Genomic DNA, 12,292 nt, shown 5'->3' on the forward strand with positions numbered 1-12,292 from the left:
TGAGAGGCATGTCATGTTTTTAAATAAGGACAAAACCAAAACATTTACGGTGTCATCTTCTTTCATTCAGTGTCAATGTTTACTATTATTATGATTATTATGATTATTATTATTTCTGTCCTTCAAGTAACTGTGCGGCAGAGGACTCTGACTTGATTTCTTCACAGTATAAAGCAAATATAAAAGCTCCTTTGAAATGGATAAATGCTGAACCCTGATTGTTTTACATCTATCACAGACACAGAACAGAGAGCAAAGCGACACATATTTATGTGAAAGTGTCAAAGCTTTTTATCATAATACACAGATAACACGATTTATTGAAGACCTTTTTTCATTAGCCGCAGCATCTGGAGATCACGATGATATGATGTGCCCTCTACACAAACAACACGAGGGGGTAATGAATGCATGAAGACACACACATAACAGCAGCATAGTAACACTGTTAGCGATAAACAGCTAAACGGTTTTCGCACTAACACTGATCAAACGTGGCCACATATTCAATAATGCCACATCAATTCCTGCAGAATTACGGGCAGCGCTGTTCCAATTACAGCACCCTCTTTTTCTGTCTTTGAACCCTCCACTCTCAGACAAAGACATAATTGAGCGTGACATCCCACTAGGGGGCACTCATTGATCCTCCGTGCCCAATCCTAACATGACATCATGGATTCAGATGGCAAAGGCAGGCAGGCAGTTGGGGTGCAAGGAGGAAGAAGGAGGGTACGGGGGGGGGGGGGGGGGGCAAAAGTATTAGTGGAGATTACATCATCCACTCCAGCACCTCGCAGCATAGCAACCACAGAGGTGAAAGCACCCTGGGGAGAAGGAGAAGAAGGAGGAGGAGAGGAGGAGGAGGAGGAGGTTGAGGATGAACAATAAACTGCCACCACTTATGCCTGCTGGTAGTGAGAAGATGCGTGTGTGTTTTGGGTATTTGCAGTGATACCTGTAAACATGATACACACATGTAGGCTGCTTTGCGCTGATATTAAATGCATTTACATTTAATTTATCTGACATTTACACGCACACTCAGGTGATGTGGAGAAGCTGTTTTGGTCTGTGAATGAACACAGATCTATGGCATATGTGTGGGTGAGCTAACTGCAGGTGAGAACCGCACTGCACAATCTGTACGCCTACACTGTCACCCACAGCTGTATATAATCACACAGAGCACATAATAACAAGCACTTATACATCATACATCAAACATCTGCAGCACCTTAATGGATCACCAATAAATTAATAATTTTGTTGGTGCAGATGTTTACAACTTACAGACTTCATGCCATAACTTTAAGTTCATGATATAAGAAAAGCAAAAGGCTGAGCAATGATTTTTCATGAAGGGAAGAACGGCAGCTGACAACTAAGCATAAAAGATGGACAGAAGGTGATGATAGATGGTTGAGAAGCAGAAAAGGAGACAAAGAGGACGACATGTTTATCAAATGTGTTTGTCAGCAGGACCACGCTGCAAAAGGCTACAAGGACAAAGAGAGCATTACCGACAACAAAAAGAGAGCGGGGTGAGGAAGGGATGGGGTTGGGGTTGGGAGCAGGAAAGAAGAGGGAAGAGTGAAGAAATAAAAAGCAATAGAGTGATGGTGAAGCTGTAGTTTCAAAGATGAAGGAGCAGGAAATAGAGGCAGCGTGAGGAAGAAAGAGAGAGAGGAGAGAGATGTGCAGACCTTTACTGAACCTGTGAATTAAATTGAGTTGAACACAAGATTCGCATTACATGTCAGATTATCACTTATGTGTGTAATTGTGGGTTTTTTTGTGTGAGTGCGTGTGGGCGGTGTGTGTGTGTGTGTGTGTGTGTGTGTGGGTGGATGGGTATGTGTTATTTTTTGTGTGCTATACAGCATGTAGCGTTCTTTGTGGATGTTATGAGAAATGGGTGGTTTAGTGCTGAAAGTCTGTGAGTGCTAATGTGATATTTTTAAGTGCTAACACAAAAGTTTTTCTCTTACATTTTGTAAGAGTATGGAATTACACATTAAAAGGGGGAAAAATGCAATGTTTTCATGTAAAAATAAAAGCTTTCTTAACCATTTCTCAATTATTTAACATAGCTTTAAAGGGAGCATGAATGAAAGCTTTGTAGTTAGTTTTTCTTCCATCCATCCATTTTCTTCTGCAGAGTTGGATTAAGGTGGCTGTAGGCTTAGCAAGTAAATTCTGACATTTCTCTCTTTAGCAACATTTTCCAGATGTGGCCGCAGGCTAGGTGAGTTGTAACAACTGTCTTGGGTCTATCACAGGGTCACATATACCAGATGGAAAACCAACTATGAACGCATCTGGTGGAAGTTGCTAAAATGTTACCCAGATCAGATCCCAGAACCAGCTCAACTTGATCCCTTTGTCAAGGAGCAGCAAGTCCTCTCAGAGACCCCTCAGTATTTTTAAGCTTTTCATATTGCATCTAAGAAACTCAGCATTAGTCTTTCAGTCACTAACCAAAACTTGATCTTAGGTGAGTAGATTGACTGGTAAATAGAAAACTTCACCTTCCAGCTCAGCCTCCTTCAGCTCTGGTACAATGTTTGTGAATACTGATCCCTTGATACTTCAATTGACACATTTTTAAAACACATGTAAACTGGGAGAAAAAAAATTCCATCAACCTTCAGTAACTTTTCTAGGATGAAGAATCTAATGTGACATGAACAGGAGTGAAGCAGCATTACTCTTTAGTCCAGAGCTCAACAACCAATCAGAACCTCCATTTCAGCAACATATATGAGCCTCCCTAGGGATGCTGACCAATTACGTTGCAAATTACAGCACAACTTGTGGTCTCTCTTATCCTGGTCTTCTGTTATACAGGCACTGTCCCCAACCTCCACATGACATGAAAATGCATCTTTGTCTAGACAGTTTAACAAAGTCCAGAGCTTTCAGACTCTTATGGAGAATTTAAGGGCTCTTTCACTACCTGTGAAGTTTTGCCTCTTCCACAGACGAAGTGTTAGCGGGATTCAAGAGTTTCTGAAAGTGCTCTTTCCACAGCAAAACAATATCCCCAGCCTGGATTACTGCTAAGCATAGCCTGGGCTAAGACTTGCTTTCCTTTGCTGAACAGTCTGATGGTTTGTCAGAACTTCCATGGATCAGCTGAAAGTCCTTCTCAATAGGCTCCTGCACTCCTTCTGCATTTAAATTTTGGATCTATTGTCACCTTAACTGCAGCCCTTTAGACCTGTTGGTACCCTGTAGTACATTCCCCAGGTTAACTAGTAGAGATTAGCTAGAATGCAGACTGCCTAATCCTAACATTTGACCTCTTAAAGCTGCTATAATTGGAATAGTCCCAAAAAAAACCTGTTCATTTACCATTGCACCTGAGCTCCAGATACTCAAGTGTCAGAGATATTTACTGAACACCTGACACATAAAAAACAATTTGGGCCTCAGTCACACATGCCTTAAGACCAGTCAGTGACCTCAGTGTGTATTCTTCAATTGGATGGCAAGTGGTTGCTGGAGGTTGCTGTCTGTCGCCGTGTGAAACCGATTGCAAAGAGGGTGCTGCAACAAAAACCTACTTGTGATTACTTTGGTCGCTATCAGATTGCCATGCTCACCCATAGTTTGCATGGAAGACACCGACTTGTCAGCAAACACTCATTAACCAACCAGTGAGCTGTCGTGAAATTTGACAAAGTTTGCTTCTAGAGTAAAAGTTGTCTTTTACTGCTGAAGCCAACACATTTCAAAAGGTGCAACTTTTAATTTGAAGACAAACATTTCCAGTTTGTGTTACAGTTTTCACAGTTTCGCTATCACTTAGCGAGTAGTTGGTGAGTGTTTGCAGACAATTTGGCATCATCCATGTAAACTATGGGTGACAACAGCACTGCATACATCTTTACAACAAATTTCACCTGTCAACAACAAACCTCCTGTAACCACTCACCAACAAGTTGAGGAAAACACATTTTTTCCTAGTGACAAGTGGTTTTTTTCCCCAGTGGGGAAGTGGCCGGTGATTGCTAACCAGTTGCCAACTGGTCTCTAGGCCTGTGTAACTGCAGCCTTAAACAATAAAGAATAGGATAATAGGATAAAAGAAAATGAGTGGATGGAAAAGAGATTACATGGATTGTTAGTCAGCATGCAAGTTTTCGTTCTTCTGTATGCAACTTGTTTGCTTCTGTATTTCTCATCAGAAACTGTCAAAATAACACATTTGTAAAATCATTAATCATCTTATTTATATTTTATTTATTATTTATGTATTTATATATTATGTATAAGCTCTTTCTTCCCAAACCTTTCATTTGACATAAATCAGTAATGTGCAGTTGATGAAACTGACAAGTTGTGGAAGTTACCCATGAAACATTCCTATTAGGAAATCATGATGAACGTGTTGCATTGATATTAAATCTGAATACCTGATTTACTGTGTAGTCTTAATTCCATTTGAGTGACTTTTATATATTTCAAAGGATAAAGCCTTAAAGCTAATTTCCATTCCTGTAATTTTTTTTTTTTTTTTTTTTTGCTGAAATGAATCTTGGACAAAGATCTACAAGCAACCTCATTCATAAGATGTCAATGCTAGCATTCAGTAAGTCACAGTGGTCAAAAGCTTGTTTGAATAATTTGTAGAAAATGAAGGTGAGGTTAGGGGAGAATGACATTTTCTGCTTTTCTTATTCTTCTCCTGGTCCCAGATTCTTTCATTTTAATGACTGAGCTTCCTCTGATTATTCCACGTATACAGAAAAAAGAAAAAAACCCTCTTCTCTGTCTGTTGTGGCTTTGACCCTTTGACTGTCTCACTTTTGGCTGCATGTAATGTTTCGTCATGTCTAAAATGAAGCATATTCTACTGTTGCACTCATAGTAAGTCATTCTGGTTGTACACGTCGGCTTAAAATTTAAATGCGAATGTGTGTCTGCTTTTGTCAGCAGTGTGAGGGATTTTCTCTAATTCAGCATGATATACAGGACTCATTTTTGCCCAGATTGTCACTCACACGCTCTTAACTCTCTCTCACATGGTACAGTGTTCATTCCCTTAATGTTAAAAAGCCCTACACTTTTCAACTATAATAGCTTTTGTCAGGGTTCTTACACTCAAAACTGAACCAAAACCGTAGCTGACTTATTCCCCTTCTTCACTTCACTTTGATCCCTTCAGCTGGGTGAAGCTGCATTCCCTTCTTTTACCTCGAAGACCCTCTCCAATGCCAAGCGCCAGGCCGGCCTTGGTCCACTGGACAATGCCACTGTAGTTGAAGACGACGCAGGACAGCACCACCCGTTCTCCCAGTACCACTGACTGGTCTGCAGGCTCTTGGGAGAAACGAACACACCACACTGCAACAGAGAGAGAGAGAGAGAGAGAGAGAGAGATAGAGAGAGAGAGAGAGAGAGAGAGAGAGAGAGATCAATTTTAAGTTCCTTTCACTGTGACCTGGCCATGAGCTGCCATTTTTATTGCACTGTATCGAGCTACACAGTCCCTCTCTGGTCTTATCGACTTGCGTTTGTCCATATGGAGGTGTGTGCTTTAATGGAGTATAGGGTGTTTTTATTGTTTCTTTTATGATGTGTTTTTATTATGAGTGTATTTTAAGATGAACTTGGTTTGAGTCAGAGCTTGAGCTTGAATTCTGTATATTTGTCATTCCTCTGTGTCTGCTCTCCCTGTTTTGTCTCCATCTTGCCTCCTTTTCAAGGTTTTCCCTGGTCTTTACTGAGGCTTATGTGAGTCTCGAAACACAGCAAATGTGTGTGTGTGTGCGTGTGTGTGTGTGTGCGTGCGTGCGTGCATGGATGTGTAAGCGAACACTTGTGTAGCAAGAACATCATTGCAAGCTGTTATACAGCCTGCTCTTTTTCATCACACACAGTACAAAGGATTTTGCTTACACACACACACATTTCCTGCAGCAAAATAAGCCTTTTGGCTATCGCAGTGCCACTAAAATACACAGATATAAAACTACAAGTGTAGAGCAGGCATACATTAATGCGCTCGCTTCAAGAGAGAGTGTCAGGTGAGGAGGCGAGGCACTAACACGGCACTATTTTCAGCCGTTTGCATCATCAGGTAAAATTGTTTCATATTCTGGAGAAAGTCTTGCAAGAAGGCACGTTAATTAAGGCAGAGAGAGAGACTGTGCTGCCTTAGATGACACATGCACACGAACGTGCACGAGCACATATACACAAACACACTGAAACTTACATAGATAGAAGCTTTTTCACACATGCAACAACCAATTTATGCAGTTGTACACACACACACACTCTCTAGCACTAACACAAACGCAGTTGCATACTGAGTCAGATATATACTCTCACATGTGTGCACATCCACACATAGACACACACTTCCACAGAGTTTGCGTTTGTCTTCCCGTGGGCTATTCTGTTCTTGGATCATGGTTAAAACAATCCTATTAGCTAATTAAGGCAAAACTGGTTAATAAAGCGAGCTGTGGCTCTGAGGGACACATCTCAGTGGGATTCAGCCACAAAGGTGCAAACAACAGGGCGATTTACTGATTTGTCAGGAGGATTACATGACTTGTCATGTTATTTGTGTGGAAGGCTCCTTTAATGAAGGCAGGAAATTTTAAAACTTCACAAGAAGAGCTTTGATGTTTCATCAACTTTCCTTTTGAATACTGATTCATGACGACAACTGTGGCGACTGTGAGCTGAAAGCTGTGTAATTTATTTTGAAGTTTAAAGGAAAATCTGCCTTAACACACTTCACTATTCTCAAAGTAGCTGTTGCTTGGTTGTGTGTTTTTGTTGAGATATTTCCAGAATGAACAGTTTTTCCAGTTGGTTCAAGTGTTTAGACAACCTGTTCGGTTTTGTGTCTGCTCATGTTTCGCCTCGAGATATAGAAACCGCTAGGGAGGTCAGGTTATTAATTTTCTCATCCTCAGACTTTTTAACTTAAATCTCCTATAAGCCTGTGCATTTTATGACTTGTTTAAATTCATTTTTAACACCATTTATTAACTTCTTCTTCATACCATGAAAAGAAAATCTTTATTTTAGTTCAGTCGTTAGTTAAAATGCAGGCTGCGTTTGCCCGTCAGCCCCTAAAATTCTCATTAATCTGTTGGGAAAGATTCAGTGACACCCACAGATTCATCCACAATCAATCAAAATGCAACACACACTTAGAAGTTATGCTGCACTTTCAGTGCATGGTACAACTCTCACCACTGTCTCGTTATCACTCGCTGCACACACATAGAGCACGCACAGTTCAACACAAGTTCAACACATCTTCTAAGGCTGCCAAAAGGTTGGGCAAAAAAGATTAAACATGAAAGCAGTCACACCATTTCATTGTGTGTAATGAATCATTCAGTATTGCGTACATAAAGGAAGATGGAGAACTTTGTTTAAATATTTATTTTTATTGCATTTTACTACCACAATGGCACAACATTAGAAATTGTTTTTATTTATTTTAATATGATAAACAGCCCTGATGTAGAGGCTAAAATGACAAGCATAATGTTAATTCTTGCAGGCCATGTTTGAGCTGCTTTCTGGTGCAAATAGCTGCTGCAAGCCATTCAGAGACCCACCTCAACTCCAGCTCTTCATTTTCAACTTGTGTCCAATCCAATCTAATTTAATCCATGCTATGCTGGGGGTGGGGGTGCTGCTTCCTCTGTCTCCCCACGTATGAAGAGCCATTTCGTCAAATAAAAATGAATGAAAAGTTAAACAACAATCTTCTTTTGTTTATAGTGGTTCTGGTTGAAATACATTTTTTCATACCTGCTCTATGAAAAACAAAAACTGATAATGTTCCCAGGCTATAATAATGCACATCGTTTGGCCTTTCATCTTAAAAAGTGAAAGTCAAAAAGAATACCTAAAAACAAAACAATGGAAGTGGAAGCTGCTTCTGTTTCTGAGTGCGGGAAGAAGGAGCTGCTGGGTTGTGCCTGCTAACTTGAGTGATTTACATGTGGGTCATGTTATGCATGATTTATGCAAAATTAACAGCTATTATGAGCAAAAGCCTTCTTCTTCATGTATAACTCCGTACAGAACAACACATGTTCTCACGGGACAGGCTGTGATGTGTTTACTCTGCTTGTATTTGTGTGTGTGTGTGTGTGTGTGTGTGTGTGTGTGTGTGTGTGTGTGTGTGTGTGTGTGTGTGTGTGTGGGGAATAGAGAGAAACAGTGACAGAAAGACAGAAAGGAGGAGACAGCAAACATTTCTTTTTGTGTGTTGTAATGTGCATGAATGTTTATGTATGAGTGTGCGGGTTTACACTGATCAGCCACAACATTAAAACCACCTGTGTAATGTTGTGTGGTCCCCCTCATGTTGCCAGTACAATTTTGATCAGTCAGGGCAATAACTTGGGACCTCTGGGACTGTCTAGTAGTGGAAAGTCGGCAGTGGATCCTTTGGGTCCTATGGATTGCAGCGTGCATTTGTGGATCTGGCTTGTTTTGGTGCATCCTGTGGATTCCAGTCAGATTGGGATGAGGGAGTTTGGTGGCTGGGCTGATACATTTAATATCTGTGTTCCAGAGCAGCATTTGCTGTGAGGTTTCAGCACAATGTTGTGCTGGAGGAGGCCACAACACTGGCCAGTGCTACTGTCACAGGAAGCATGTTTGCTCTGCAACAGTGCTAAGGAGGGTAATACGTGTCAAAGTTGAATCCAACTGAATTCAAGTACTCAAGGTTTCTCGCTGTTTATTGCAGAACATTACATTTGACTGGGGTATATTTGTGTGCATGTTTGTGATTGAATAAGTGTGTCTGCAGTTTGTCAGCTTGAAGCAAGGATTGAGATCAGAGAAGTGAGAGCTGTACAGACAGAGAACAGAGATGTAATTAACCCTACGGGATACCCCAGCGCCTCCTCAAACATTCACATACACACACACACTCACCTCTGTCTCTCCCTCCTCTATCATTTCCTCCATTTTCAAAATCCTCATCTATTTTTTCTCCCATCTGGTCAGCTTCTTCACATTTCCAGTTTCTTTATGTATTCCTCTTTTTTAGCCCCTCTCTTCATTTTCCTTGTATCATTTTTTCTTTTTTTCTTTTCAGTTTTTCCAAGTTTGCCCTGTTTAACTTTGACTAACCCGCCTCTTTTATTCAGTCTGACTCTTTCTGTCCTCATTTCCTCTCCCCCTTTGTGTATTTTTTCAACGTAGCAATGCACAATTTTTATAGCTTCTACAATCTCCCTCTCTTTTGTTCTTTGGACCCAGCTTGTCGTTTCTCCACCTCCCTCCCTCCATCTCCCGCTTCACTTCACTACCCCTCTAGTACTACAGTATCTCCCTCATTATCTCTTTGTATCTATGAACATTTTTTCCATGGTTTTTTTATATATTTCTCACTTTTCTTTGCCCTCTCTCCATTTTACTGTTTTGTCTTTTTTTTTCTACTGCAATTGTCTCTTTCTGTCTCAGCCTCCTCCTCACTCTCCTTCTCATCTTTACATCCCTGCATTATTACCCTTGGGGATAATCTTGGGCAGATCTTCTCTTCCTCTTTCTTACTCTCATTGCATAATGACCCATTGGTACAATAGACACAGCTTCACAATAAAAGCCACAGTGTCCTAGCATATTATCCATAATACCTTTAATATCTTTTATTCACTTTGGTCTTTTTTTCCTCCAGGCTGAGCTTTGTTAAACATCAATACGAGCACTGTCTAACTAGCCCTATCAATTTCTACTTGAAATGTCTTTCTGCATTATAAAAATTCTACATTTTGCATTAATGACTAAGTATTAAGATTCAGTAACTAACTTTGAATTGAAGAGCTGCACTAGAATCTCACACAAAACACTGGCAATTGGCTGATATTGAAAAATCCTATCAGTGGACAAAGCTGGACTGAAGGACAGCACAGAGACACTAATCGTGGTAACACAGGAACAAGCTCTGAGCACAAGATCGATAGAGAACTGGGGTCCACCAAACCAGGCAAGACCCCAAATATAGGCTGTGCAGAGATGCCCCTGACACAATCCAACACATAACAGCAGGGTGCAAGATGCTAGCAGGCAGGCCATACATGGAACACCATAACCAAGTGGCTGGCATCATATACAGGAACATCCACTGGAATAAAAGCCCTAAAATATGGTACTATCCGAGGTATCCGTTACATATCCGGATAATATCCGGAAAAAATCCATTTAAACATCTGTGACAGGTCAGATCTTCCAGTATTCTCTCTGGAAACATTACGGATACGAGGCAGATCCATAAAGTCAGATCTGCCACGAAGCATTCTGGAGCGTTCCGGAGCGTTCTGGATACAGGCCCTTTTTGTAATGAGAATGACCTGGGAGCCCTAAGGTCAAAATGAGATACACCTCCCAGGGTTGTTGAGAATGACAGAGCCAAGATCCTGTGGGACTTCCAGATACAGAAGAACAAACTAGTGATGGCTAACCAGCCAGATATAGTAGTGGTGGACAAGCAGAGGAAGAAAGCCGTAGTGATGGACGTAGCAATACCAAGTGATGCCAACATCAAAAAGAAGGAGGACGAGAAGCTCCAGAAATACCAAGGGCTGAGAGAAGAGCTAGAGAGGCTGTGGAAGCTGAAGATAACACTGGTCCCCACGGTAATCAGAACACTTGGGCAGTGTTGGGGCAACAAAGTTTATAAACCAATAGTGCAGATTTACACATGGCTTTTTTTTTTCTACTGGAGCTCCATACTTTATGGCTTGATGCTCAAACACTGTCATCTATGTCTGTCAGTACTGTCCATAGTTGCAGGTGCACGAAAAATCTGGCACCTTACTTACCGAAATCAAAAGGTTGAAAAGAAGCTTAAAAAAAAGAGTGCTGGGTGGGTTGAAATAACCACTTTTTGATGGATAGGGAATGATTATTTTAGTGGTTAAAATAAGCTTGAAAAAGTAAGTGTACAGTACTCTCCCTTGTGAAAGTCATAAACTTTGTTGACCCATCGATTTAGTCGAAGAAGGAGTGTGGCCAAAGGTTTGCTCTGGACAGACAAAGCCATAATCTACGCAGCCACTGAAGGTTGAAGGCAGGTCTTGGAAAAAGACTTTTGGTAGAAGAAACAATCAAGAAATAGTAGTAACTGTAATAAAACTGCAATTTTTCTACAGTTTTGACAGCTGACGGCGAAATAAGAGGCTGCTGAATCCTGACTTGGTGTCGGTGCTGCAGGTGCATGTTGCTCTATAACGTTTGCTCAGTTGTCTTTGCTGTGATAAGCACAAGTGTATCTATCACATAACTTCATATTCTGAGCGCAGTTCACAGGTTTTTGATTAGCTCAAGGATCAGGAAAAAAAAAAAAACAGAAAAAAATTGGCTGAGTGCAGCTGACAGGAATGTATAAAACTGGTATTTCAGGCAGCAATCAAGTTTTCAGCGCCGTCTCTTCTGCTGTGAGCTAAACAATAACACTGCTCACTTGTATCAAATCATAACTCTCATGCAGTGCTCTTGTTGCAATTTAACTTAATATGAATAGGAAGGAAGTCCTTGTAACACAAAGAAATCAGCTGACATTTTAACTGCCTTGACTTTAAAGTGGGATGGCTTGTCATCTTATTAGATATGGTCACAGTACTCCCTGGGGACTGCAGCCACTGTTTCTAAACAGCAAAGACCTCCAACATGGCCATCAGAGGCCAAATACAATTTCCTACAAGCAAATGTAGAAATAAAAAGGCAGTTTGTGAGGTTTGTAACCCTAAACTGCACATCTCTACACCCTGAAGCATTCATCCTTCTAACCCCCACCCCAAAAAACTGCCAGGCTGACCCTTTCCTTGTATTCATGTCCCAGGTCTGCCTCTGGGCTATGGCTCGCTCCCATTTCAACTACTACACACCACTCTCAGGCAGGAGAGAGCACGCTGTGTCTATATGTGCATGTGTGAGTATTGTTCGTGTTTACACGCATGCCTGCATATATAGCCGTCATTGTTGTGTTGTGTATGCCGTGTGCATATATTTGCCATTTCAGAAAAAGGCAGCAAAGGGCAAAGTGTGCATGGAAGAGTCAAAAAAAAAAAAGGTGTTTGCCTCAGAGAGAGAGAAAAGGGAAAAGAAAGTGTTTGTGTGTCTGTGTGTTTGGAGACACAAAAACAAAAAGAAAACCAAAGAAAATAAACAGCATGTAGATGGATATTCAGTGCTGGGAGGAAAATTATGACTTGTAATAAACTCTTCAGGCATTTTTGTGATATTTGTAGCTTATGAGATTAATAGATAAAATGATAACACTAGGAGAAGACGA

The 12,292-nt window shown here is 40.9% G+C and overlaps 1 protein-coding gene across 1 annotated transcript in view; it reads right to left on the bottom strand.

Annotated features, from left to right (window-relative positions):
• Positions 1 to 12,292, bottom strand: part of kirrel1b (kirre like nephrin family adhesion molecule 1b) — a 99,165-nt gene that overhangs the window by 43,572 nt on the left and 43,301 nt on the right. Inside the window, 1 exon segment of the mRNA XM_030752390.1 lies at positions 5,203 to 5,352. Coding sequence (XP_030608250.1) covers positions 5,203 to 5,352 — 150 coding nt within the window.

This window comes from Archocentrus centrarchus, chromosome 17 (genome assembly GCF_007364275.1).
Source record: "Archocentrus centrarchus isolate MPI-CPG fArcCen1 chromosome 17, fArcCen1, whole genome shotgun sequence".
Classification (NCBI taxonomy): Eukaryota; Metazoa; Chordata; class Actinopteri; order Cichliformes; family Cichlidae; genus Archocentrus; species Archocentrus centrarchus.